Consider the following 27,900-nt stretch of genomic DNA (forward strand, 5'->3'; position numbering starts at 1 on the left):
CAGGAAGTGAAGCTTTGTAGGTCCAGTAAGCCAAGTGGGTCTCTTCTGGGAGATTTTTCTTCTGGCTGGCTATTTTTTCTCATTGGATCATCCATTACCTTCTAACCTGTGCTCCAAAAACCTTCATGCATCCCATCTTATTAAACCATTTCACTCTTAATGTTGACATTTAAGGCTCTGCTGGAGGCCCATTCCAGCCTTCTCTCTCACAACTCTTAGATGAAACTGGACTGCCAATAAAGCAGCCACCTGCTGTTCTCTGAGCAGATTCTTCTGTGCTATGCAGCTTCCGCTCCATCATGTACCTCTGCCTCTCACCATACCAGGCTCTCTCCCTCTGCCACCCCCTCCTCCAACACAGACACAGTCACACAGAGCCTTCAAAACATAATTCAGGTGTGGCAAACTGGTTAAGAAGTGTTGTGAACTTTAAAATCTGTTTCTCTTGAAAAATCAAAAGACCTGGCATATCTGGGCCAGAATCTCTGCATGGCATTAACTGGCTAAAACTGAGTCAGGGTTATCCTTTTAGATGGGCATGTGCACTTCAGTTTACAGCACTCAGCTCTTCTCATTTCATTTACATTAGCTACCTGGCCTCTACAGACTTTGGGGTTTCTATTCCCTAACCTAATGTAAATGTCAACCCTTTCAAGATCCCTTCCTTCTTCCCTGTACCAGATGTAAATTCTCCCAATTTGAATGGCAGTCATACTGTATATTCATGACCTGTATTTTTAGTATTACCTTAAAAAAAAATTACCTTTTCTACCAGTCTTTTACGCATGGCCAGTATTCAACAGATATTTATTTTCTCAACAGAATGACAGCACTTTACTTCCCTAACATGAGAATAAATACTGTTTGTGGCTATGAATTTCTATTTTGAAGAGGTACTCCCACTACCTGCCAAAAAAAATCATACAAATACTTACATTTTCCTTAGGAACTTATTAGATGGTTCTTGCCCTTTATAGGTATCCCTTTCTCTCAGGAGTACTGACTCAAGCCAAAATAAAATTGAACTCACCTTTAAATTTGTGGGAGTAATACTTTTGCCACTGACAATTTCAGATTTGATTCAATAGCTTCTCTGCCTCTGAAGACATAAGTCGATCAGTAAAATCTAAACAATGTCTTTTGTAAAAGATAACTGTGATCACGTCATAAGGTATACCTTGTTTTATTGTGCTTTGCCTTACTGCTTTTTTTTTTTTAAATAAATTGAAGGTTGTGTCAACCCTGCATCAAACGAGTCTATTGGTGCCATTTTTCCAACAGCACTTGTTCACTTCATTTTTCTGTGTCATATTTTGGCAATTCTTGCAATATTTCAAACATTTTCATTATTGTTATATTTGTTACATGATCTGTGATCAGTGATCTTTTTTTTTTTTTTGGTACACGGGCCTCTCACTGTTGCGGCCTCTCCCGTTGCGGAGCACAGGCTCCAGACACGCAGGCTCAGCGGCCATGGCTCACGGGCCCAGCCACTCCGCGGCATGTGGGATCTTCCCAGACCGGGGCATGAACCCGTGTTCCCTGCATCGGCAGGCGGACTCTCAACCACTGCGCCACCAGGGAAGCCCTGTGATCAGTGATCTTTGACGTTACTGCTATGACTCACTGAAGGCTCAGACGATGGTTAGCATTTTTTAGCAATAAAGTATTTTTAATTAAGGTATTACATTGTTTTTTAGACATAATGCTATTGCAGTTAATAGACTACAGTACAGTATAAACATAACTTCTATATGTACTGGGAAATCAGAAAATTCAAGTGACTCACTTCCTCACGATATTTGCTTTATTGTGGTACTCCAAGGCATGCCTGTACTCACAAAACACTTTGTGGATATCCTACTGGATGAAATGCTGTCAACAAAGCCATCTTCTATGACTCTGCACTCAAATACAAGGCCACGAGGGAGGCAAAGTTCAAGTATGAGACAATCAAAGACAGACAAAATAAGTGATTCTTCCAAAGGCTGTGATTTTAGATGTTGCCTACTACATCAAAACAATTTCCCAAGAGAAAAATAAACAGAAGGTAGTAGTATCCAAAATACTCCATTTAAAAAAGTTTTTTTATGGATAACTGTCATTATGAGTACAGCAGGAACTGTTATGATTTGAAAGATACAAAAAAAAATCAGGAGAGTGTTAGCATTCAATAGAAACTAAAACCTAAGTTGAAGGCTAATCAAAATGTTTGGTACTCGGCATTGTTCTGATGAAAGATAAGAAATTGTTTGGTTTTGTAAATAATTCATATAACTCAGAAAAAGTTAAACTTAGATTTCAAAGGAGCTACAATGCACCAACACTTGACTTTTTAAAAACCTCACTTTGCTACAGGCAAACATTTAAGATAATCAGGGTTATATGAAGCTCTCAAAGGGGAAGGCAGGGAGGCAAGTAAATTGTAGATTTTTAATTTGCAAGTTGAGATGGTTTTGGAAAAATAATTTTGGTTTAATTATTCATAGATCTAAACGGCTAGTTCAGTTTGCCAGAGCACAAGAGAATGCCAAGAGAAGTCAAAGCCATGGGGATGGACTAACATAAATCCATTCTAATTTCTGGAAAACAAGTGACATGGCGTAACACCATCACAAAGGATAGTATTAGCAGGAATAGGAGACCTGCGGTCTAATTCAGTTCTCTCTTTGGCTTCTAGAGTATCACTTACTAAGAATTTAGTGAAAAACAGGGAAATTCTACTCCTTTAATTAATTATCCATAAGCAGCAGGAAAGAAACAAAGGAAAGCTAACATAGAGTGATGCACCTTCTTGATTAAAAATTTGTGAACATGAATTCATTTTAATATGTTGAATCTTGAGTCATACTTACAAACCAATGGCTAATACACTACAAAACTTTACAAACATAAAATCTCATCTACTACAGAACTCCAAAACTAATGGAATTAATTTCTTCTCCCTTTTAAGTATTCCTTCCACAGAAATTCCTGAAACTGAGTAGTCATTGGAACTACACTTCTACACGTGTCATCAAAACATGACTGTTTTGTCAAAATGATGCAAGAAGCAATTTCGAATGAGATCAAGCTTATATTCTCTCAAAACACATTTTCAATTCTTTGTACTCCAAGTTACATAAAAAATAAGGAAGGCTGGACTCAATGTAATTTCTCTCAGTCCAATGTCATTAAACTCCCAATGTCTCCATGCTAGGAAAGGATACAGTATTTAAGTGCACTATTAAAAAATATCTCCAGTTCTAAAAGAAATGCTTTTTATTTTTAAAAGAGGGCTGTTGCAGTGCCCTTTACTTAGCGGAGACCAGCCACTGACTTCCTTCCTTTACCAGCTTTCCAAGATGATACTAAGTGAGTTTTTGCCCTAATATTTTTGCCCCGGGTTTTACGAGGCTTCTCTTCTTTGTGCACCTTCATGTGCTGCCTAAGATGAGAGCTCTGGCTGAAGCATTTGCCACATTCACTGCACTGGTAGGGTTTCTCCCCTGTGTGGGTTCTCTGATGTTGAATGAGGTGGGAACTCTGGCTGAAACATCGGCCACATTCATCGCACTGATAGGGTTTTTCTCCAGTATGAATTCTCTGGTGCTGAATGAGATTTGAGCTCTGTTTAAACCTTTCTCCACACTCATCACATTTGTAGGGCTTTTCCCCAGTATGGATCCGTCGATGCTGAATGAGATTAGAACTCTGAAAGAAACTTTTTCCACAATCAGCACATTTATGGGATTTCTTTCCAGTATGGATCTTCTGGTGTTGAAAAAGAGTTGAGCTCTGACTGAAACTCTTTTCACATTCGACACATTTATAAGGCTTCTCATCCAAGCTTCTTCTCAGTCTACTCAAGCTTGATTCAAAGCGAACAGTCATTCCCCATCTCTGCCGCTGCCGGCCTGTTTTGCGCTGGTTCTCATAGACTTTTCCTTGGCTCGAGCTCCGAGATATACCTCCCTTAGGTTTTCCTAACCGCATGGTGAAGAGCCAAATGTATTCTTAAGAGTCTACACTCTTCTTCTGAATGAATATTTCACTTCCTAGAGCTACACAGCTCAGAATTTTCTATGTGTAGAAAAAAAAAAAACAAAAACAAATTATAGATGATTTGTTAATTATTCAACTTTAATATCTCTTCAGCCCATCAAAACTGCATCCATTTTTAAATTAAATATCGTATATTAAGGCATATATATGGAATCTGAAAATATTGGTATAGATGATCTTATTTACAAAGCAGAAAGACACAGACATAGAGAGAGAACAAACATGAATACAAGGGGGAAAGGGGGCGGGTGGGATGAATTGGGAGATTGGGATTGACATATATACACTACTGATACTATGTATAAAATACATAACTAATGAGAAACTACTGTATAGCACAAGGAACTCTACTCAGTGTCTGTGGTGATCTAAATGGGAAGGAAATCCAAAAAAGAGGGGATATATGTATATATATATATTTGCTGTATATGTATATATACATATGTATATATGTATTTGCTGTACAGTAGAAACTAACACAACATTGTAAAGCAACTATACTCCAATAAAAAATTTTTTTTAATGTATTCAATATATATAAAAACAAAGACGGGCTTCCCTGGTGGCGCAGTGGTTGAGAGTCCGCCTGCTGATGCAGGGGACACGGGTTCATGCCCCGGTCTGGGAAGATCCCACATGCCACGGAGCGGCTGGGTCCGTAAGCCATGGCCACTAAGCCTGTGCGTCCGGAGCCTGTGCTCCGCAATGGGAGAGGCCACAACAGTGAGAGGCCCGCGTACCGCAAATAAATAAATAAATAAAAATAATAATAAAAACAAAGACAATTCTGGCAAAAAATACTTGCAAAATAATTCTAATAATTCCAGAGTCCAAACATAATAAATATAACCAAATTTACCTTTGGAGTTTTTCTCTGTTGGGACAGTACAAAAAAAAAAAAGAAAAAGTGATAATATGAAATCTAAATTTTTGTTGGACAATAACAAATGAGATTAAAAAGTGGAGACAATGTAATATCTTAATAGGAATAAAAGAACTCCAAAAGACAATCAAAATTTGGGTAATAGATTATCATTATATTTTAATATTTACTCCCATGTTAAACTTACACTCATGGGTGACTCATTATGGTGTCCAAATCAGAAAGAAATGACAAATCATACTACTTTGTTAACTATTTCTGTTTATCCTTGTTTGTTTAGCCGTTCTACTCGCACAGCTTTAGAGAACAACTGAGTTCTAACTTTGTAGCATAAGTTGTTTTGAATGTAAGAACTACTCTATAAGGAGTGGAAAATTTCTGTGAATCTATTCAATAAATACTGTATGAGGAAAATGTCAATGAAGAGATATTTCATAATTATTTCCTCTAGATTCCAATGATCCAAGAAAGAGGGCAATTCTTTGAAAACTTGAAACAAGGAATTTTTTTTGAGAAAGAAAAATTTCAAAAGAACTTTTACTTGATAGTGTAATGAAACAGAATAAAAGGTGGTAGGTAAAACACAAGAAGAGGAGGAGAAGAAAGTAAGTACATGTAAAAATAGGATGGAATTTTAAAAATACCCACATGCTACAAAAATTCAAAATTTCAAATAAATTAATTTCATTTAATTACTTATAAGGTTACTTAAAATAATGGCCACAACCAAAGAAGCACAAAGTCCAAATGTGGGAAATGTCCAAATGTCCAAAGGTGACAATGTGGGAAAACCTAGGACTGCAAAGGTAATACAATTATTGGAACTAATTTCCACATCTTATTGTCAGCAAGTAGACTTTAAAATGGGAATAATTACCCTGGGTCTCTGCACACAAGCTTACAAAGCAAATAACTGAAAACAAAAATTACATCATTGTTCTTGCCCTTCCATCATCTTATTGTATAATTGAGACTCCAGGCCTGACAGTGCTGAGACTTCGTGTATTTAAGTATATCTGCTGCAATTAAGGTAAGTATCAGAAAAAGCAAACTGCATACAACACAAAACTACAGAGAGAGCACTACTCATTTCTTAACTTTAGTAAATATTTATAGAACATCTATTACAAGGAGGTATGTCAGGTACATGATGTTGGTGTTCAAAAATAGCTATAATGGTAATTATACACTGAAAAACACCCCACGTTTATTTTTCAACACTACAGAAGTCAGTCAGAGACTATCTAAACCATCTAGAACACTACAGATGAGGAAATCATACCAACAGGCAGCCTGGGTGCCAGTCACTGGGCTACCTTATTTAATTCTCAGAGCAGCTTTATGGGATTATCTTCATTTTACTTCCATTTCTAAGGAAAGGCAGGTATACTTTGGCCAAGTTCCCACCCCCTAGTAGCCTGACCCCAGAGCCTGTATTCTTAGTGGCAGAACTGACTGCAGCCCCAACTTCCAACGCCAAGTCCAGCGCTCCGACTGGTGCTCAGCCTCATTTCACAGCAAGTGCGGGTATTAAGGGAAACTTGAGTGAAAGGAGCTGTTGGCCATGCGAATACGCCTCACTGGAATGTGCCTGCTTTCTCGTCCATAAAATGGGGATGACAATAAGGCCACTACATTATCATGGTGTTAGAAGTTTAAATGAATCTGTAAGTCGCTCCGAACAGCCCTGTGCTACCCAAGCGCTTGGTTCAATCTGTTTTATCCTGACACGCGACTGATGGGAGGGCGTAAGGAATGCGGCTCACGATCCCGGGCCTGTCCTCCTCTGGCCTCAACTCGCCCGGGCTTCCGTTAAGATCTCCGCTCTCCCGAGGCCTCTGGCTGCCGCTCCTCGCAGGCCGGGCCCGCCCCGCTCCCTCCGCCCCCGGCGCCAGCCACGGCAGAGCCCTCGCGGCAGCCGGGAGTTGAGGACCGAAGCCGCGCCCGGCAGCCCGTTGCCCAGTCTGCACCGCCCCACTGCAGCCAGCTCGCGCTCCTGAGGCCCCGGCCCACTCACCGCGCCAGCCCGCCGCCGCCCTCGCTCGCTCGCCCCGCGCCCTTCGCGCCGCCGGAAGTGCAGGCCGAGCCGTTCGCCTGCGCCGCGCGGTCGCTCTAGGATCTTGGCGGAGTGACCCTCTATGCTCACGGGCCCAGCGGAAAAAAGCAACTTTTCGTTTCTTCCTGTCGTTTTGTTTTCCTCTCCTACCCCTGGAAGGCGTCCTGTGGCCCCCAGGACCACAAGACCTTTGAGATGGAGGAGCCACCCACAGGGCCGACGAGCTGCAGCCTGTGTGTCACGGCTTTTGAAACGCAACACCAGCCTATCCCACCCTGAGACTTCATTCTTTTACAAATATTGTTTAATTATTATATAGAGGTACTTTTGGAGAGCCTAAACTGTTCCCGATATTTTTCATGAGTCAACTTATTTGATTATACCAAAAAGCCCTTACAAAATGGGAACGATCATACTCATTTTACGGGTAAGGAAACCAAGGCTTAGAGTAGAAGTTTGCTCGAGTTCAGACAGTGTATAAGTGGATGGCCAAGGACTGGAATGGCTCCAAAGTCTCGTGATTTTCAACACACCCCCTTTTTTCTCTTTAGTAATGATCTCTCCTGGTTCTCATTTCTTACAGCCAACCTCCTCCTCCGCCAACCTAACCTGTGCTGGGTCACCCCATCTCCTCTCTTCTCTCCGGGCCCTCGTTTGCCTGCAGAACTCCTTCAGTCTAATGGCTTCAGATACCATCTGTAGTCGCTGAAGACTCCCTAACTGGTAACTCCAGTCCAACCTTGGGATGCAAATATTACTGAACTCTAGATTTATATATCCAGTTAATTACTCAATGCCATTTGCACGTGTGATGGACATCCCGAACCTAACATACCCCCAGATATTCACCTAACCTGATAGAAGATCTTTCTGGGAAAACTGGGTCAAGAGAGGCCAGATCCCTTAGTGGCTGGGGTTCCTCTGGGAAACGGCTCGCAGTGGGGTCCAGTGTGTCCCTGAGTCCAGTTGTATTTGAAAGGCTCATTCTAGGAAGAAGAGGCTTCTGGGCTGAGAACAGTCTTGGCAAGACAGCTTCCTTTTACTATGGCTTTGTCCCTTGCACCCCACTCCCTTGCAGACAGACAGAGACACACACCAAAAAGCACTGTCTCAACAGGGAGCACTGCTGCCTTGGGTCTGCATTTGGCAACAATGCAAAAGAAGCCGGTCACATGTGTGGTCCAAGGGCCAAGTGCAGTAAGGAGCAGTCTATCTCCCATGAAGGGCCCCTGAACAAGGGTTCTGTCCACCAAGTCTGAGACTTTGCTTTCTGTTTCCTTTGGGTTCTCTGGGAAAGGAAACTCTGGGAATTCCCATTCCTGAGTTTGCAGAAAACATCTCTGTTAAAAACCCAGCCAGGAGGGAGCAGAGCCCCACCGGAATGCTGGGAGTCCAAGGGCGGGTCAGCAGCTGGCTTTCTCCCAGACAATCACAGCTCATGGGGGCTAAATACAGCACTTGTACTTGCTGGTTTTACATTTGGAAAGGCTTGAGTCCGACTGCCTTTCCTGCCCGATCATGGCTGAGGGACTGAGGGGCAGGGAGGCTGCTGCCCAGCAGGGCATCTGACAAAAATATCCCACTGCTGCTTTGCAGCTGCAGGGCACCTGTGTCCTGCCCACATGGGCACATTGTGTATTGCCAGCTTCTCCACAGATCACCTGATCCGACAGGATAAGCCTCGTGCTTTGTTTCCCTAGGACTAAGGGGCCAGATGTATCCTGGGTGGACAAACAGCATTATTTTAACAGTGGGAAGGTCTTTAATCCATTTTCTTGTAAACATTCTAAGCAGGTAGCATATGGTTATCACCATGGGAAAAACAAGCTCTTTTTTGGTTCCTTCTGGTAATTTGCTCTGGGCAAATCACCCTGTTTTTCCTGAGTTCAGATCTTCTTTTGCAATCATGTTGATTTTATCCTGTGTTTATGATTTTCCCTGGTTCCGGAGGCCTGACCTGGGAAGACCGTCCTGTTTTAGGAGAGGACACTCATCACAGGAATTCTTCACTTTATCTTTGGATAACATTTACTACCTGCGATACCAGTGAGTTAAGCAACATATGACAAATAATCTATGCTCTGTGGAGAGAGGCACATGGAACTCCCATACAAACCATCAGGAAACCGCAGAGCCAAACAGAGAAAGTCAGGGTGAGCTGAATTAGCAGCTTTTCAAATTGCCTCTGAAAAGCAAGTAGTGTTGATAAAAAGTTTTGTAACGCCCCAGATGATTGCAGAAGTGCACAGGTATACCTTGTTTTACTGTGCTTTGCTTTATAGTGCTTCACAGGTATTGCATTTTGTTTGTTTGTTTTAATTGAAGGTTTGTGGCAACCCTGCATTGAATAAATCCATTGGTGCCATTTTCCCAATAACCTTTGCTCACTTTGCGTCTCTGTGTCACATTTTGGTAATTCTCACTGTGGACAAAATAAATGTAGCCAGCCATTTCAGTAAACAAGAAATGTTGGTGCTATCAAGACATCAGCCACTGCAGCTGCTCCAAGGGGTGCACCCTGAGGGCAGCTTAGGATGGAGAGAAACAGGATACTGGCCCTAGATAGTTAAGATGCGTATCTAAGGAATAATTTTAATGAACCCAGACTCTTGCATCTTCCCATACACCAAAAGGCACTAAAATCATTAACTTGAGACTTCTGCTTTTTGTGGTCAGCAGTCATGTTTTGGTGTTCAACTACATGTTTGGCTTTTTTTTTTTTAAGCAAAAACTCCTGCATATCTTGGTTCCTCCCCTACCTCTTTGAAACAGTTCCTCAGAGCTGTCTGACAGGCTGTCTCATGGGATATAGTTCTCAGTAAGGTCCCCAAATACAACATAACTCACAAATTTTAGGTTGTGTTTTTTTTTCAGTTGACATCACAATTTTCAAGCCCTTCATTATTATTATATTTGTTATGGTGATCTGTGGTCAATAATCTTTGATGTTTCTATTGCAAAAAGATTACAACTTGGCTCAGATGATTGTTAGCATTTTTTAGCAATAAAGTATTTTAAAATTAAGGTACGTACATTGTTTTTTTAGACATAATGCTATTGTACACTTAATAGACTATAGTAGGGCATAAATGTAACTTTTATGTGCACTGGGAAACCAATCTGTGTGACTCACTTTATTGTGATATTTGCTTTCTTGCAGTGGCCTGGAACCAACCCTGCAACATCTCTGAGGTATGTCTGTACATTTTCCCCTTTTTGTACAACTTGTTAGTGATTTCTTAGCTATGTTATTCAGAAGTTAGTTTTGATAATTCTATTTCACAAGTGACACGTATCGAGATAGGCCTTAAATGAAGTAATATTGTAACAACTGAAAGAAAACAAAACAAAAAACCCCAAAAGCAAAACTGGGGATGTTTACAGAGGGTTTCTTCATCTGATGGCTTCCCATGTGCCAAGCCCTGTCTGCTCCAGGGCTGGCAGGCCTTTTCAGGCTAGAATGTCACACACACTCTCTTAGGCAAGTCGGGCTCAGCCTTGGGCCTCCTTCCAGGGACCTTCACCATCTCTCTGCCCTGCCGGTCCCCTGACCATCCAGGGTGTGTGGCCTGCTTCTCCCAGGTCTTGTCTGAGACCCCTGAACACAGGGCACAGCATGGCTCTGTCTTTGTCCCTCTAGGGCTGAGCACAGGTCTGGCACAAGGCGGTCCCTCAATTACTGCTGAACAATGGACAACAGTTGTGCTTGACCTGAGCTTATAAATATGGTCTGGGAGCTATTTCACTATTTTACTGGGGAGCCCTGTTTGAGTCGTTCCCTACCCTCTCCTAGACCCTGTCACCATGCCCCGCCCCCAGCCCTGCAAGATCCCCGAGGTCCTCCTGATGCTGGGACTCTGCGATTCGGGGTGACCCTTGTGCTTGTTGTCCGGGCTGTCCACAGACCCCCACCAATGACTCCTCCTCTGGGCCCTGCAGCTGCCTCTGTCCTCAGGCCCCACACCAGCCCCAAGCATGTGCACGGAAAGGAAGGAGTCGTGTCAGTGTCATGAGCCGCGGGCTGTGGCTCAGCTTTGGCTCTTCTGCCAAACTTGGCCACGCGGCCTGTGGAACAGGAGTGTCAGAGGTTAGGGCAGAAGGTCAGGGTGGACACACACAAGCAAAAAATAAAGCTTGGACCTAACTCCTTCAGTTCAATACCTCACACCTTTATTGAGTACCCAGGAAACTATGCTGCCAAAGGCAAGCAGAGACAGCAGAAACTACAGCAGACCCTCCCCTGGGCGTCTCTGCGCCTGCCTCTGTGCAGATGGTGCCAGGTCGGGGCAATCCTGTTGCGAAGTTCACCCTGAACGGTGGGTTCCATTGGCACGGCTGCTCCCAGGCTCTGTTCTTTATGGGCGCTGCACAAGGCACCGAGGGAATCTCCCTCATATTGAATTTCTGTATTTGGGAGACTTTATACTTTTTCCCTTTAAATCCGCTATCCATGGGCCCCAGTGGGAGAACTTGGTCTTCAGTTTGCTCTGTTTTGGACAAACACCTCACATGACCAATGTAAACTGTTACACAATTTTTGCAAATGCCTTCTTGTTCATTCCAGATGTTTTCCATCAGCTGACAAACCCAGATCGTTCTGCATCTGGCCCCAGGGAATTCAAAGCCCTTTCTCCTCAAACAGACATTTTTCCCTTGGTGGCCCTTTGATGGGAAGTACTGAGAGAGGAGGAACGCACACCCAGAGAGGGCAGGAGGCACACAGGTGTCCGAGGAGAGCAGCAACGGGGCAGAGCGCGGCCTTCCCGAGCCACTGCCGGCGGTCCCTGGACAGCTCCTGGACCCGCATGCACCCTGGCAGCATCCTTTCCAATGCCACGCGGGTCACCTCCTCAATGTGATCAAATTGACATGTTTCTGGCAGCGAGCTCCTTGTAAGAATCCCTTCAGGTCTTGCTGAGGAAGCTCAGAGTGAGTGTTGCAGAGAGAAGATGGGCTGCTGGTGGTCTTACTCCCAGTCTGACCTCTGCTGCCGGGGCACGGGGCTATGTGAGGCTCATGGAGTGACATCAGAGGCTCGAGGGCCAGGGACGCCATGGTGAAGTGATGGCTGGGAGCATCGCACACCCCATACCCGCTGGCAGCCCTTGCTTTACCCAGCGGAGTTTCTGAGTGGCAGCATGAGACGAGGGCAGACGGGGGTCGAGTGGCTCATGTGTTTGATGAGGATAAGGGCTTGTGGTTCTGGGCTGGGCACTGGGAGAGCAGATGGAGCCCACGCCCTAGAAACAAGGTCATGTCCTGCTCTCCTGAGCAGGAGGCGTGTGGAGTGAACAGAACTGGCCATGCTGTGCAGCTACATAAGTGGCCCATGTCACAGCTTCAGGGCTGCTCACGGCCCAGGCCAGTCTCACACGCAGACCCCACCCAGCAAGTTCCTGGCTCCTCAGGCTTAGGTCTGGGCACTGTGAGTGCTCACCTCGGAGCCAAGAGCCAGGGACATGGGACTCACGCTACCTAGGCAGGTGGACAGGTAGAAAAACGGGTGCTGGATTCCTCAGCCAGTGTGACCAATGTGTGTGACAATCAGGGCCCGGCCACCAGCGCTCAGAGTGCGCTGGCTGCTGGGGGCTTCGGAAGAGGCAGGTGCTGGTGGGCTACTTGGCCTCCACCAGCTGCTCCAGGCGCTGCAGCATCGTCAGACGCAGGGCTTGGAACCTGGAGGGAGACACAGCCAAGAGGACTCACTGCTACTAGAGGGGACAGGGAGGGGGCGAGCAAGGGAGCACATAGATGCTGGGCCCGGAGACCCACGGCTCCTGACCAGCTGATTAGTGGCCACTATCTCTCCTCTGCCAGGAGAGGGAAAAGCCAGGCCCACATCCCACAAGACCACTGGCTTTGAGGAGCAGTCAAACAGGGCTGCAGAGCCTGCCAAGCTTCGAAGCAGAGTGATCTTTCTATTCCAAAGATTCTCCAGTACGAGATATGGGGACATATGTATATGCATAGCTGATTCACTTTGTTATAAAGCAGAAACTAACACACCATTGTAAAGCAATTATACTCCAATAAAGATGTTAAAAAAAAAAGATTCTCCAGTACAGACAGGAGTGTGCTGGAGTACACAGGGTGGCAAAGTAGGGATCAGGAAGCCTGCGTTCAAGCCCTGGCTCTGCAGTCACGTGGTGCTGCCTCCTTATCGCAGGCCGCTGTTTCCTCTCTGTACATTGAACAGGCTGACCAGGTGACCCTCAAGTCCTTTCTAGCCACGGTGACACTGCTGACTGCATGTAGACTGTATCCTCTGATCGAGGTCTCTGCTGACTGCCTGAATGGGGCCTGACTGCACACATAGAAGCCTTTCTAAGAATCATTCAGCCAGATGCCAGAATCGGAACCAGTCCCCTGACCGCGGGCCCTCACAGCAGCCTCTCTCCTTCCCTGCCTAAGAGGGACTCTGGGACCGAGCTTCCCCTGCAGAGGGAGAGACAGATCATTGGGATGTGCAACCTGGATGACCTCACACAGCCGGGCCCTGAGGTAGCTTCCCCAGGAGCCAGCAGGTAACACCTGCTCACCTTTCCATTGAACTGGTCCCCTGCACCTGCAAACATCAGCTGGTGCAGGCAGTTCCAATAACTGCTGCTTTGGGACAGGCCTAGAATTCCGGCTAGCGTGAAAGGCCCAGGCGAGGCAGAAGGTGCACAAGCAGGCCCCCTCTCGGTTGCTCCTCCGGAGCAATGTCACCAGCAGAACACAACCCTGGTCCAGGGCCCACCCGTGCTCCTGCCTGACTCTCCTGGGCATCTTTCAGCAGCTTGTGCCTGTCCTGTGCTGGCGAGATTGCCGAGGCTAGATGAGTGGTCTGGGCTGCATCCCCCTATTCTGGCAGGCTGTCACCCCAGCTTGGTGTCAGTGTTGAGCAAGGGGTCAGAGGGCGGTGCTGGGGAGCCAGGGTTAGCAGGTGTCCCCGAGCTGCGTGAGGACACCTGGCACACCTGGAGGAGAGAGGTCTCCCAGCCGCGGGCCTGGGTGCTCTGCCCTGCAGACTTGCCCTGACGTTCAGTACCCACGACTGGCTCTTTAAGTGCTGCTTACTTCATGGTCAGTTTGATTATTTCTCTTTCCTCCTCTTCTTTTAATTTTTCAACAAAACTGTCCAGCACCGGCATTTCAAACTTAATGTACTGAGCGACCTAGAAAATCCAAGAACATTTTAATGTGTTTTAAATTAGAAGCCAAAAGTGTGTTTTCTTTTCCTCGTGGCTTCCATAGCGGCCGATTCAGCAGTCTTAAATCCAAGGAAGAGGCTGTCCTGCTTTCCTCCCACGCCCAGCACTGCTCTGTGTGTACCAGGATGGGAGGATGGAGCCCATTCTTACCTCAAAGGCAACTACGATTGCTGGGAGGAAAGATTAAGCTGAATTTTAGGAAAAGCATTCAATAGTGAGTGGAGTCACACTGGGTGTTCTCTGGGGGTGGGGTGGAGACGGTGGGAATGCCATTGTTTTTAACAATGGAATGAAACTACACTAGTCTGAATGGCTCAAGGGATACAGGGTCACTGGGGCTTCTCCTTGGGGTCCACACCCTATAGGCCTTTTCTGTGCAGGGAGTTTGGAAATGTGCCCATTGCCCAGCCAGGACTCAGGCTGTCCTGAGACACAGACCTCCATAGGGTCCCTTCCATAAGCCCTAGTTAGGCCCTAGTTAAGGAGCCCTTGTTGTGGGTCTTTAATGCAATGACAACAAACCATGCTCCAACGAAGGAAAAGATTCTATCTGTCTGAGGCGGAAAGGCCAGGCCATGGTTTTCTAAGACCCAACTTCTTATCTCCCCTGAGCCAGCTGATACATCTGGTGGTGGCTGACAGGAAGAAGAAGGGCTGAAACCAATACTGTACTGGTCCTTCAGAATGGCCATGGGGGCCCTGGAAGCATCGCCCAAGAGGGCTGTGCCCAAGGTCACCTTAAGAGCCCTTGGGGGTCCGCCATGCTGTCCCCCAGCCCCGAACTCAGGAGCAGGCCTCCCCGAGCCTCAGCTCTCACTCACTTCGTGGGGGACTTCCTCGCCCAAGTCAGCTTCCATCAGGAATATCCTGGCGATCTTCTCACAGGGCCCGTGCAGGATTCTGGAAATCAGCGGGTACTCAGAGTCTTTTAATTTTGTCCTCTCTGAAAAAGAAAGCGGTGGACAAAATTCATGGCATCTCTGCGTCTCTTTGTTCCAGGACAGGAACGTAAGGGAAGACAGGTGTCCAGGGGGCCTGGCAACACTGCCAGGTGTTGTGTGGTGGACACTGCCCTGATGATGTGTGATCATGTCCTTCAGTGAAGGCCCAGCTCCGAGAGGAACAGTGGCTGAAGGAGCGGGGAATGGGGAAGTGGACTTGGGGAGGCCAGGCCTGCTCAGTTATCAGACCTGTGCTGTGCAGCACTGGACACAGGGCCATGCAGTACAAGTTCTGCAACAGCAGTTCTCAGTGGGCGAGGGGCTTCTGTTCCACCTTGAAGACCCAGATGCACATTCCTCCCCACTCCCTGCTGAACCTACTGGAGAGAGTGGCTTACCATGTGGTTTTGGTGGGATTCTCAAAGGGATGACAATGTGCCTGGATTTGGGCCTGGGAGGGATGCTCGTGGTGGGGGCATAGCATGTCCCGAGGCCAGGAGGGCACCTGCCCCGTGCCCGCTGCACAAGCCAGCCCAGCCCCCAGAGAAGGAGCACAGCTGGTGAGCTTGCCAAATGGACAGGGACTTTTGTTTTTATGATCAGGAAGCAAAGGCAGACACTTACCCCCAGACTCGTGAACGATGTAGAGTGCAAACTCACTGGGACCATTTTCCACCTGCACAGGAAGTAATAGGAAGTCAGACCACGGCTTTTCCAGACAGGAGAGACAGAAAGGGACCCCTGGTAGTAACCACATCCTCAGTGCCACACACACAAATCCCCAGGGACCCTCCCCTCTCTCTGCTTAAATTCCCAGAGATGCCAGCTCAGCTGAGGAAACCTTGGTCATCCTTCTAGCCAGGAGCCATGGCTTTCTCCAGCCCCCTCCCCCAACAGAACAGCAAACCACCAGCAACTGGGGCAGGGCCGTCTGTGGCCAGACTTACTCGGAACTTGTTCAGCAGCAGGGTGAGGACCTGCAGGGTGGTCATGGTGCTGTTGACTCTCACGTTGGTCATGGACCCATAGGCAGGAGTAAACACGGAGGTCTGTACAGGAACGGGGAGGCAGTTCAGGGCAAGTCCAGAGGGGACACGGGGCTGACATCACACAGGGTCTGGGCATACTGTCGGCCAGATGGTGCTGAGCAGGCTGGAGCAGTAGGCGAACCTGAGCTTCAGGAACACCTGCGTCTATCCATCCACAAAGATCCACACACAAGCTATGCCCAGATCTGGGCACGCAGAGGGAAGCTGTAACAACTCACATCTTACAGAGGCCTCTAAGGAAGATGCCTACAAAGCTATAAGGTCCAGCTCTCTGGATTCCAGGAACCAGGGCCGTAGAAGTAACTCACAAGGGGTTGGGGGAACCAGTCTCTCCTTCACTCTTTCTATCCATCAAATCACCAAGTGTCTGCTGATCCGAAGGCTGAACATTCTCCAATCTGTCCACTCCTCTCCATGCTCCCAGTGGTGCCTGAGGTGAGGCCCTCCGCTTACACTGCATCAGCTTCTCAACTCTCCCCTTCCAGTCTCCGCCCTTTCAATCCATTACCCACACTGTTGGCCAGAGGAACAACCTTTCAAAATTCTGCAACTCAAAGTGTGTTCTGGACCAGCTGTCAGCTACAGTCTCAGGCCCCCCGAGTCCAGACTCCTGGATCAAAATCTGCATTCGAGGGCTTCCCTGGTGGCGCAGTGGTTGAGAGTCCGCCTGCCGATGCAGGGGACACGGGTTCGTGCCCCGGTCCGGGAAGATCCCACATGCCGTGGAGTGGCTGGGCCCGTTAGCCATGGCCGCTGAGCCTGCGAGTCCGGAGCCTGCGCTCAGCAACGAGAGAGGCCACACCAGTGAGAGGCCCGCGTACCGCAAAAAAAAAAAATCTGCATTTGAGGAAACTGCCCCGTGATGCTATCTGTAGGGTACACTTTGAGAAGTACTGTCTTACAGCATGTCCCACAGCCTAGACAGTGCCATCCGTGGCTCCTCTCATGTTATGCACATGTGATACATGGTTCCCTCCCAAGTACCCTGTGCTCTAGCCACATGGCTTCTGCACAGTTATGGGGGCCCGTGACATTCTCACAGGTATCTTGCCTTTGTTTATGAGACACCATCCGTGAAAGTCAACCAGGGCATTGTCTGAGGCTTATTGAGTCCTCAATGATCACTAGCTAGGTAGGAAACCTGCTAAACACTTTATATATAATCTTTGATTTAATTCTCACAACAGCCCTTAGAAGTACCTGTCACTAGTCCCCTTTTCTTAGGAAAGACATGGAAGCTTGGACAGGTTAAGGGGCTTGTCAGCATCACCCATCTAGAAAGGGCAGAGCTGCCCCAAACCCCATGCTTCACCACTGTGGCACAGGGGCCTCCCTGCGTGTCTGACTTCCGTGTGGGTAAGCTCCTCCTCGCTTTCCAAATTCCAATTCACACATTCCTCCCGTATGGCCCTAGCTCTGCTTTTCCCAGTAGGGGCTCGGGGTGTGCAAGGGACTTGTTCAGCGTCTGCAGCTGGTCCCCGAGTACCAGAGCCAGACTCAAACTTGGACCTGCCTTCTGCACAGTGAAATGTAGAATGCCTCTGGGTGATACAGAAAGCCAGCCTAGATTTTCAGTTTCTAAGAAATATGGAATACAGAAGTCAGGCTATTTCTAGGAGAAGAAAGGTCATGTCAATAAGACATTGTTAGTGTTTCTTCTGCCTGAAGTTTTTTCTCAAGAAGATACCAACCAACTCCATGTAGGAACAAGGGTACCGTGGCTGTTTTCCCATCTCTAACCACAGTGGTTTTCCCCTCACAGAACACATTTGAATCTAACAGGCCAGGGCAAAGCAGTGAAAACAAGTACTAAGTTTGACCCAGTCTGGAAATCAAGCCAACATTGCTGTGAATAAGAACACTTTTGGAAAATAATTGAGTGAAGCAATAGGGTACAGTTCTAAGAAATAAAACCTGGAATAACAACCCCAGGAAGTTAATTCTAGGAATTTTTTTTTTTAATTGTTGCCTGTGGCTCAAGTACTTTGTTGCCTGATTTCTAGGGACACTGATTCTGAATGCATGTAGCGCAGGGAGAAAAAGAGGGAGCCCCTTACTCATCCAGGAGATGTGAATCAACTGTCCAACATGCCTAAGACACTAGTTCCTGTCCTGGCAGGTACTCAATTTGCCTGGAAGAATGGGTCTACATTTCGGCGCAGGTAAATCTGTGACTGGGGGAATATCTGCCCTTACTGGGGCCTGAATGGGTAGTGTATCGAGTGTTGGCCTGGCTGGCTAAGAAGCCCTTCTTGGCAGGATGGCTCCAATGGACATGAAAGGCTGTGATGAAAGCCCTCACTGTTCATTTGTTCATTTCAAAGGCTACAGGGTGCTCAGACATCTCCATGTCCCTGTGACATTTCGAATGACTAACGTAAGATTTAATGTGCCCAACACCCCTCTTAGAGATGACTCCTTTAGAGTAGAGGTGAATGTACTGAAGACAAATTCCGCTATTTGGTACCTTGAGTCATGGAGCAAAAAGCTCCTTTTTAGGAATGTAGAACTAGAAAGAGCCTAAACCCGTGCAAATAGTCTTTCTAAATTTTTGAGTAATCCCTTAAAATAGCATATCAATATATATTCAAATACTAGCACGTGGTACTTAACACTTTAAGGACAAAACCCCTTTGGAGCAAGATTTAAAGAATACCCAAGTCAGACAGTGGGTTCTTTGGCTAATCTAGACATTCTTAATCTCTGTTTAACTTCAGCCCTGCCTCCCCCTCCCTCTCTCAGGAAACTACTCTCAAATAGTCCTGGGTTTTCCTGGATTTAGTAAAGATAACCTATTGTCCCTCATGAACACTCACTGCAAACCTAGCAGGGAGTGGAGGGAGGTCCTGATGGTGAAGCAGGGTCCTTTCAGCTGCCTTGCTGAATTCTTCATCCCGAAGTGCAGGGCACCCCAAGAGTGGCTTGAATGGCTCCCAGCAGACCTCACCTGGGGGACTGTCCTTCAGATCTGACCCTGAGACCTCCCTTTGCCCAGGCTCCCCTTCCCCTCCCACGAGTCATCACCTATCAAGAAGGCAGCTGCTTAACCTAAAAACCTTGGCTTCCAGTTTCCCAGTGCTGCAGGATGTGGCTCTGTTACCAGAACACTCCCATCTAGGGCCTCACCCACACGGCCACTCGTGCCATTTATAGTAATCAACTTCTCCTTTTACAGTTTGGTTTGTTTACGGAATGATGTCATCTGGGGAAGGAGCTCTTTTTCCTGAGGTCAGTACAATACTTGGACAAAAGGCTAATTGCTGGGAATAAGGAGAAGTGTGGGTTCTCTGGGACACAGACACACGTGCTCCTGGGCACACCTCAACCTAGTTGCCTTCATCTACCAAGTGGAAATGACAGTAGGGGACAGGACGTTCCCATATCAACTGAGCTTGGGTGGAAACCTCATAGAAAATCGCCTGATTAAAAGTGAATTTGGTATCACTTTCCAAATATCCATGCAACTTTTTTTTTTTTTTTGCGGTACGTGGGCCTCTCACTGTTGTGGCCTCTCCTGTTGCGGAGCACAGGCTCCGGACGCGCAGGCTCAGCGGCCATGGCTCACGGGCCCAGCCGCTTCGCGGCATGTGGGATCTTCCCAGACCGGGGCACGAACCCGCGTCCCCTGCATCGGCAGGCGGACTCTCAACCACTGCGCCACCAGGGAAGCCCTCCATGCAACTTTTGAGAATGAACTGACAGTGAGTGTGTGATGGAAAAAATACAGGCTTTGGGGCCATGAAGTGGAATGATATTTTGATGTGACTTTGGGCGAGACAGTTCTCCTCCTGAGCCCGTTTCTCCATCGGGGCAGGGGCATGGCCACATCTGCACACAGGGCCATGGTGAGGGTGAATTCTGGCATGACCGCCACGGGGCCCAGCCTACAGAAGGCCCAGTGGTTACACCCGTGCTTGGGGCTGTTCCCTGTGGCCTCAGCTTCAGGGCCCAGGGGAGAGGCCAGGCTGGGACCTCACCTTGTGGTTGTAAAAGTGCCCGTTGATAGAGAACCGATGTCGCCGGATCCTCTGGGCCTCACCGGGGGCGCGGCACCTGGGCCGCCTCTGGATCACACAGGCTGCATCGCTCTTGGTCCGCATAAGCTGTGGGGTCTCCTCGTCCTCCTCCACGGGCTCTGTGGTGAGAAGTGGATGAGGGGGTCAGGCTGGGGTGAGGGCGGTGGTGACAGAACTGCTCCCGTGGTGGTCCCGAGTGTGGAGCGTGGCTCCCTGTAGCACTGGGCTGCAGCAGACGGCGATGTGACCACTGTCCCTGAGTCAGAGGCTGGGGTCCAGCCTGCGTGATGCCCACTTTGCAGATGGGAAAGGTGATCCCCAGACAGGATAACCTGTGTCACCATGCCACATGGCCATAAGCCTCCGGGCCTCCGTCTCCAGGGATCCAGAGCAGGACTTTGACAGCCCCAGCCCTGTCCTCTGGGACAAGCCCTTCACTGAGTGCAAGGGGAGAGCACCGAGAGGACAGACACACAGGGATGGATCCCAGTGTGTGGGGAAGAGGTCCCAGATGCCTGCAAGGCCAGGAGGCAGCCGCACCCTCTGCTGATGTTCTCTCCTTTCTATAAGGGTGCGTGTTGCAGGGACTCAGGCAAACGACATCACCTCTGCAAGCCTCTGATTCCTTTTCCCTCGGTGAGGAGTCGATGAGAAAGCCTCTTCCGGGTTAAGGAGGGATTTAGCAGGGGCTGCAGCTGAAGGGAAACAGGCCATTCTTTGCTACTCCACAAAGCTGATATTCAGAGACGGTGGTCATGAGCCAACCCCTCCCTTCCTTCCCACCCCAGATGAGCAGGACAGGGCCCCCCTGACCTGAGCTGTCTCTGGAACTCTCCTCCCTGGGTCTGGCCTGAGCGCCTGGTTCTTGGGCAGTGACTCTGCCATCCTGAAGAGGTGGCTCCTTTCTGAAAAGAGACAATCGTGGTGCTCAGAGGGCTGTAGGCAGAGAAAAGTAGCTCAGGTCAAAGGGAAGAGGCTGGCTGCCTTTGGGGACAGGACACAGGCAAGAATCAGGGCAGGCAGAGCTGAGGCCAGGATTTCATATTAAGTCAACGTAAAAGATTAAAAGAAAGGCAAAGGATCGCCCCAGTGTCTGCTGGAAGGAGAGGGAGTCTGTCCTGAAGACCCGGTGTACTGTGCTGGGCGCCGTTGCATGGACACAGGGACACACACAGTGCCCGGGTGCTGCTGGGGGCTGGGCTGAGGCAGCTGGCATCTGCGGCCACATGCCGAGGGGGCTCTCTGGGCTGCCCTCAGGCCTGCGGGGGCTGGGCAGCAGCAACCTCGAGGGAGCCAACCTCCAGGCCTCTGAGCAGGGTGGTCTCCAAGCCAGAGCTGGTGGTGGGCTGGGGAAGGAATGGGCGTGATGGGAAGTAGCCACATGGTGAGGAGGAACCTGCAAGGAGCAGACAGAGCATCCAACCCAATGCTGAGAGGCCTCTGCAGGCCCTTGTCTGAGACTGCTTGTGTGACCACTTTTACCCTCCTTTCTAAGGAGCCCATCCAAACTCTAAGCTCTAAGTCTGTGCGGCTCAAAATTTGCTATGAGTGACCAGGGATACCTGGGGACGCCCCAGGGGTGTCAATGTGTTAAGGGCTCTCAGAGAAGCAACTTTACTTCAGTTTCTGAAGGGGAAAATGTTTTGAATTTCTGACTCTTAGAAGGATTTATTACATGCAGAAGCAAGCAAAACGCAGCAGCAAACTGCCCGTCTATGGGGTGGGGTGGGAAGAGGCAAACGTCCACTAAAACGATAAGGCAGATAGAAAGCCATTTCATCCTGATCGAAACATTCTTCTGATAGTTAAATAAATCTGATATTAAATTCTGATAAATTTATAAAAATAAATTCTGATATTGGAATAAAAGCAGAGCAGGAGGAGGCTAAAATTGTGTGCGTTTTTAACATAGAACAGGAGATGCTGAGATGCTTAACTTGCAGAGGGTGTTGGAAGCCCCCCCCGCCAGAGCCCTCTCTCTCTTACGGACAAGGCAAGTTTGAGAAGCACAGCCAGAGGTGAGGGGAGCCTGGAATGTTCTCCAAGAGGGAGGTGATTTGGTTGTCATGGAGAAGGACCACCTGGGGGTGAGGCTGCAGGTTGGCAGGTGAGGTCATGGGCTGAGGACGTCACGGGGTGACAGGGATGAGGTTGGGTTATCCTGCCATGCTCCTGCCCCAAATGGGAATGGGGCTAGGCTGAGAGCAACTTCCCCCGCCCCCGACACCCCAAACGATACTTTTGGGTTGAACGGGTGTCACGGAGACCACCTGGCCCCGCCCCACCCAGCCTGGCACTCACGGGTGTCCTGGTGCCCAGGAGGCGGGGGAGAGGTGCACGCGCTCTCTGTCATCCTGTATCTGGAGCCGGATGGGCCGCCTCAGTCCCCAGGAGATGTTGAGGAGCCCCTCGATGATCAGAGCCCCTTCTTCCTGTGGGGATCCACACGGGTCAGCCTCTTCCCCCAGAGCAGCCGCGCTCAGGGGTCACTGCCCACCCTCCCCACCCACCCTCAGGACTCAGCCCCTGCCCACGGGACTCGCCGTGCACTCAGGCCTCCCCAGACACGCCCTCTCCTCCCTGGCGTCCTGTCCTCCTTTGGGGGGAGGCCCACGAACTTCTATGTGCTCCAAGGCACGCGGCCCGGGGCTGAGAGGAAGCCTGAGGCGTGCCCTTCCACTGCCCAGGCGCAGGGTCTGGGACAGGGCGGCTGAGTCAGGTGTCCCACAGGAACGCGGCCGCTGTCTGGCAGGCACGTCCACAGAGCGGCAAGGAAACACGTTCCAGGGAAGCACGGCTGTGCAGACACCAGTGCAACACAGGGCACCTCTCCACCCACTGCTGCACCTGGGCAGGGGACCCACGGTCAGCTGGCCCTACTGGGCATGTGCCGAGGGCACTGGATCCCATGCCCACGAGAGCAGAGGTGGACTAGGACAGTCCCCACACTGTTCCCATAGTGGCCTGAACCCACCCCCAGATTACCGAGCTGCCTTCTTTCCTGAGGGCCAGTCTTGCTTTCCTCACCACCTGGGATATGGACAGTCCCGCGTCCCACCACTGGCACACACACTCGGAATATCTACATCAGCTCCCAGCCCGCGTCCCCGACCAGCCTTCATTTCCCAAGGTCTGCAGATGGCATGGCCACTCCCCTGCCACCAACCCTGGGGTCCTAATCGACAGAGTCCTCCAGAGGCACCCTCAGCCAGCTCCCACTTGCTCCCCTCAGGTCCTTGATTCTGTTCCTCTGACCTATTTCCGGCTCCTGTATGAGCGCTACCACCTCCAGGCTCCCTGTGTCCAGCCTCATCACTCCCACATGTGTGCCTGGCCAGGCAGCTTTGTCTGCACCCTCAGAGCACCTGCCAGAAACCTTCTCAGCTTCACGCTTCCACAGAGTCTAGGTCTTCCCAGCTATGTGCTCCTAATCTGCTTTGACACTGGTCTTTTGGCAATGAACTTAAATCGTCATTCTCCCAAAGCCATCTCAAGCACCATTTTAGATTCACAAATGCCATTTCTTTCTCCTTGCTGACATCAAAAGCCCTGTGAGAAGAGGGACCTTGTGGAAAATGTCATATCCCTGGCAGTGCTTACAGAGGTGTCCTGCAGTGTCGATTTCATGGTTAGTTAGTAATAGTTTAAAACACCCTGCCATACACGGAGAAAATATTTCTCCTCTGTTCAAGTTTATAAAAAATACACATAAAATGGCCTTGCACTATTTGCTAAAAAAGAAAACAAACAACAACAACAAAAAAAACCAGAGCTATTTTTGATAACCACTGATGCTACACAGGCACAGATATGTAACTAAAGATATGGAACTGTATGTATGTAATATGTAACAGATATGTAACTGGAAAGGAAAGACTAGATTTATCCACTGCAGTTAAAGGTCCCGTGGGGATAGTAAGAAAACCCAAAGTGGGGTTCAGGGCTTTGTTTTCAGACTTAGCTTCACATGCCTCCATCAGATGTTGACAGGTCACTGGAGAGAGCCTCTGCCCCACCGGGAACACATCTCGGTGTGTTCATTCATGGACATGTTTATTCATGGACACCAGCCCCATGATGGACTCTGGGTGGAGGAGATGAAGCAGACACAGCCCCAGACCCTTTGATGCTCTGGGGGCACCGCTGGGGCAGGGGCAGCAAGGCTGGACATACTGAGGCCAGACCTCCAAAGTTGCTGTATGAAGGCTCTGGGGACCTTGCCATGAAGAAAGAGGCAGGGGGACTCGCTCTGGGGAAGCGAAGGGCTGAGGCAGAGCTGCTGCCTCTGAGGTCAGGGTTAAGCTATGCTGGGGACCAGCTGGCCTGGTGTCCCTGCACAAGCGGCATGGGTGCGCCCAACCTGAGCCCCCTACCACTGCTCTACTGCTCCCCCAGCCTGGCCCCATCAGAATGGAGGGGAGGCCCTGTCAGCCTGCAGCGTTCTCTGATCAAATCAGAGAAGCCCAAAGTAGAGAAGAGGGACCTCCAGGACAGCCCTCACCACGCAGGTGGGGAAGTAACAGGACGAGAACACAGGTCCCAGGGCCTGGACTTTCTACAAGTTGGGAAATCAACCTGGGCCCCCTAATTCTACCCCAGTCAACACTTTCCTCCTCAGTTTAGCCTATTGGCTTATTTGCTAATTGCTAATGAATTCAAAGAGAGCCAGAGAAACAGACAAAGGCTCTACAGAAGCGTCCAGATGGAAGAGCCATGGAAGTGGGACTTGGTATGTTTAACTGAAATCCTGATCACGGGTTGGCCGCATGCCTTGGCTCACGAGAGATACTCTAGCCAGAATGCATGAACTTGGGACTGCCAGCTCCTCCCGCTTGCCTCGGCACCTAGGGGCTGTCCAGCAATCAGACTTCTGACCTGAGCTTCTGTCTCAGTGACTTGCTTTCCATCCCCTGCCTGTGGGAACAAGACAGGTGCCTTCCAGGTGGGCCCACGGCTAGGTGGATGACGTGAGGTCTGTCTGAGAAGGGCATGGTGCTGGCTCTCTACAAGGGCTTTCCCAGGGTCACCTGCCTCTCCCTCAGCTGCCTCCTGTGCTGACACACTCATCCCTGGACACTAGCAGTGGCCTCCCAATGCTGGCCAGGTGTTCCTCGGTCTCCCTGTTAGCTGCCCTTTAGCCCACGCACAGCGGCAAAGTCAATCCTTCAAAGCAGAAGCCAGACTCTTGCATCCTTGTTCAAATCCTGCAGTGTCTGTCCATCCCCTTCAGAGGGAAACCCAGTGTCCATGCCAAACCCACTGACTTCTCCCCACCTGGGCCAGTCATATGGGCCCCTGGCTGTCCCCTGCCCAGCAGACTCTTGCCACAGTGGCTTTCCACATGCTGCCCCTCCACTGGGAACACACGACCCTCGTTTGTTCAGCTCTCTGCTCAATGTCCCCTCTTAGAGAGGACCCTCCCAACCCCTTGACCACAGCGCAGCTGGCCTTTTCTTTGCAGCTGTAATCAGTACCCAACATCACAGCACCCATCCACTGAGTACTTAATTCTTTCCCTCCCTAACAGCTAAGCTCTAGGACGCAATGATTCGTTCACTGCTTATGTCCTCTGTACCTAGAACAGCCACTGGTGCACAGGAGTACTAATTAGATACCTGGGGAACAAAGAAACAAACCAGTTATCATTTGAAAGCACCACATCTGGGAAGCAGCAAGACCAGGACCCTGCAGGCTGCCCCTGGTTCCAGAAGAAGGTGGGCACATCCCAACCCCCAGCAGGCCCAGGGAGCCTGGCCTTAGCCGCCTCCAGGCTAAGCCCTGCATCGCTGTGTCTGGCAGGGTCCCTCACAGGTGCAGGCCCAAAGCTCTGCAAGAGCGAGCACCGGGCCAAAGTGTCCTGGGGTTGCAGGGTACTAGTGTAAGGTGTAGTGGGGAACACTTCTAGGCGGAGGTGGCAGACCCTAGGGTTGCTTGTGGGAGCCCAGTGGAGCCCTCTGCCTCTCCCAGTGGCCACCCCACCCCTGCCCTGCAGAGTAAACATTCCCAGAACGTCCCACAGGCACAAAGCCTTGCTCCAAGCTGGGCCAGGCCCCGCCCGCCAAGCTGTTTTCCTCTGAGAGCCTTCCTGAGAACTGCTATTTTTGGCCCGTGTGACGGTAACTGATTGCTGGTGGAAAGGTATAAAAGCAGCTGCCAGGCCCCGAGGTTCGCCAGACAGCTCAGGGAGGGTTCCGCTCTGGACAGTGGCACATCGTACAGGGGCCGTAGCACGTCTTCCTCGTCGTCCCCCTCCCAGCAATCTGACGCCGGACACAGGGCTCCAACTACTGGACCCCGATCCCTCTGCTCTGAGCTTCCTGGGGGCTTTCTGTGGACTTCCTTGCTCATCCAGCTCCCCTGCTACCCCCAGACCTCCTCAGCTACAGGTAAGAGACAGCAACTGCCCTCTGGTTTGAGGTAAAACAAAAAGGCGTTGGGTATCTTTGAGGCAGTTCTCAGCCTGGGACGCGCACAGCCTCACTGCGGGTTAGAGACCAGGATGCAGCTAACTGCTAACAACAGCTGCAGAGGGCTTTATATTCATAATGGAATTTCCCATGAGGTGTCATTCCATAAGCTTTTCCCAACGCCCCTGAGAGGTATATGTTTAACCCCATTTTATGGATGAGTAAGTGGAAGCTTGGAGAGGTGACTTTGCCAAAGGACTCCGGGTCGGGAACTGCTAAGTTTGGTTTTAAACCCAGGTTTCCTCTGACTCCAGTCCGTGAGGCTGGGTTCTCTGATTTGTACAGGTTCCTGAACAACAGTAATGATAGAATCTTAAGTAATCTTAAGCAGGAAGAGCCCAGGAGTTCGAGCCTGGTCTTGGATCTGCAGACTTTAAACTGCTCTCAGACATGTGATTCACCCAGGCAGCCTCAGGTGGGGAGGGGACACAGGAAGGGTGTCAGGATGGCACACTAGTCCCTCACCCCAGTCCTCTGTCAACCAACAGGTTGCTGCTTCCTTGTGGCCGGCAGCCATGAGGTCCCGGCTTTTGCTTTCCGTGGCCCACCTGCCCACAATTCGGGAGACCTTGGAGGAGATGCTGCCCGGTGGGCCTGGAGAGGAGCCCCCCGCCTCCCCTAGCCTGGATGACTACGTGAAGTCCATCTGTCAGCTGGCGCAGCCCACCTCAGTGCCGGATGAGGCTGCAGCCAGGGTCCGACCCAGTAGACCCCACCGGCCAGCCCGTTCCCGTGAGAAGAGCTGCACCACTGGGTCCCTACAGGACATCACCACCCGCTTCAGTGGCCAGCAGCCCACACTGCCCGGGGCCAGCACTGTGGACCCTCTGGACTGGCTCTTTGGGGAGTCTCAGGAAAATCGGCCAAGTGGGAGGGACATGCCAAGGAGGACTGGATCCTCTGCTGACCCCTGGGCTTCATGCAGACAGACGGACAGTGGCAAGGCCCGGGGGGCCCCCAGAGGGAGGCTGAGTGATGTCAGGGCTCCAGGGCACTCTCCGCTGAGACTGCAGAGGGACTGGCACCAGTGCTCCCAGGCTTCTGGGCAACCTGGCCAGGATGCAGTTTCCCCAACAAGCCCCCGTCCCAGCAGCGTCCTTAGAACTCTCTATTTGCACCTCCCCGTGATCCATGAACTCTGACCCCTCCTCAATAAAGACTTCTGCAAATAACATACAGGTCTGCATCACCTCTCCACCCTCTCCCTCCCCCCACCCCAGGTGGGCACCGCCCCTGGCAGGTCTCTGGGAG

General features: G+C 49.8%; 3 protein-coding genes across 15 annotated transcripts in view; 1 reads left to right on the forward strand and 2 right to left on the reverse strand.

The window, feature by feature from the left end:
- Positions 1 to 3,049: 3,049 nt before the first annotated feature.
- ZNF22 (zinc finger protein 22) lies at positions 3,050 to 6,990 on the reverse strand. Of its 2 annotated transcripts, none has more exons than XM_027111848.1 (2): positions 6,945 to 6,990; positions 3,050 to 4,062 (listed from the first exon to the last, which is right to left on the reverse strand). In XM_027111848.1, exon 2 carries the CDS (start codon positions 3,973 to 3,975, stop codon positions 3,298 to 3,300), a length of 678 nt encoding a protein of 225 aa, XP_026967649.1. In that variant the 5' UTR covers positions 3,976 to 4,062; positions 6,945 to 6,990; the 3' UTR covers positions 3,050 to 3,297. The 2 variants fall into 2 exon arrangements, with proteins under 2 accessions (XP_026967649.1, XP_026967650.1); XM_027111849.1 differs by lacking the exon at positions 6,945 to 6,990 and adding an exon at positions 6,694 to 6,841.
- Positions 6,882 to 27,819, forward strand: DEPP1 (DEPP autophagy regulator 1). Of its 9 annotated transcripts, XM_027111845.1 has the most exons (6): positions 6,882 to 7,410; positions 7,567 to 7,706; positions 8,934 to 9,136; positions 10,144 to 10,175; positions 26,439 to 26,568; positions 27,138 to 27,819. In XM_027111845.1, the coding sequence occupies exon 6, from the start codon at positions 27,165 to 27,167 to the stop codon at positions 27,789 to 27,791; it is 627 nt and encodes a 208-aa protein (XP_026967646.1). In that variant the 5' UTR covers positions 6,882 to 7,410; positions 7,567 to 7,706; positions 8,934 to 9,136; positions 10,144 to 10,175; positions 26,439 to 26,568; positions 27,138 to 27,164; the 3' UTR covers positions 27,792 to 27,819. The 9 variants fall into 9 exon arrangements, 4 of the variants coding, with proteins under 4 accessions (XP_026967646.1, XP_026967647.1, XP_026967644.1 ...); XR_003433783.1 differs by lacking the exons at positions 26,439 to 26,568; positions 27,138 to 27,819 and adding exons at positions 14,220 to 14,390; positions 15,176 to 15,735 and having other exon boundaries at positions 7,567 to 9,136; XM_027111846.1 differs by having other exon boundaries at positions 7,567 to 9,029.
- The window catches only part of RASSF4 (Ras association domain family member 4), a 34,089-nt gene continuing 17,320 nt past the window's right edge, over positions 11,132 to 27,900 (reverse strand). For 3 of the 4 annotated variants that reach the window (XM_027111839.1, XM_027111840.1, XM_027111841.1), the window contains exons 4-11: positions 22,484 to 22,614; positions 20,996 to 21,087; positions 20,144 to 20,301; positions 16,065 to 16,166; positions 15,742 to 15,793; positions 14,998 to 15,119; positions 14,043 to 14,140; positions 11,132 to 12,659 (exon numbers count right to left, since the gene is read on the reverse strand). In XM_027111839.1, the coding sequence (XP_026967640.1) occupies positions 12,599 to 12,659; positions 14,043 to 14,140; positions 14,998 to 15,119; positions 15,742 to 15,793; positions 16,065 to 16,166; positions 20,144 to 20,301; positions 20,996 to 21,087; positions 22,484 to 22,614 (816 nt within the window). In that variant the 3' untranslated portion in view covers positions 11,132 to 12,598. The remainder of the gene's footprint in view (positions 12,660 to 14,042; positions 14,141 to 14,997; positions 15,120 to 15,741; positions 15,794 to 16,064; positions 16,167 to 20,143; positions 20,302 to 20,995; positions 21,088 to 22,483; positions 22,615 to 27,900) is intronic. The other variant, XM_027111842.1, reaches the window with a different exon arrangement.

This window comes from Aethalodelphis obliquidens, unplaced genomic scaffold (assembly GCF_003676395.1).
Source record: "Aethalodelphis obliquidens isolate GAN/ISIS:26980383/991018 unplaced genomic scaffold, ASM367639v1 scaffold11, whole genome shotgun sequence".
In the NCBI taxonomy this organism is placed as follows: Eukaryota; Metazoa; Chordata; class Mammalia; order Artiodactyla; family Delphinidae; genus Aethalodelphis; species Aethalodelphis obliquidens.

Coding starts and splice junctions, on each gene's coding strand:
- ZNF22 (XM_027111848.1), bottom strand. CDS start 3,975: ATGCGGTTAGGAAAACCTAAGGGAGGTATATCTCGGAGCTCGAGCCAA.
- DEPP1 (XM_027111843.1), top strand. CDS start 7,384: ATGGGAACGATCATACTCATTTTACGG. Junction 7,411..10,143: donor CGATCATACTCATTTTACGG/GTAAGGAAACCA, acceptor GCTTTCTTGCAG/TGGCCTGGAACCAACCCTGC. Junction 10,176..26,438: donor AACCCTGCAACATCTCTGAG/GTATGTCTGTAC, acceptor TCCCCCTCCCAG/CAATCTGACGCCGGACACAG.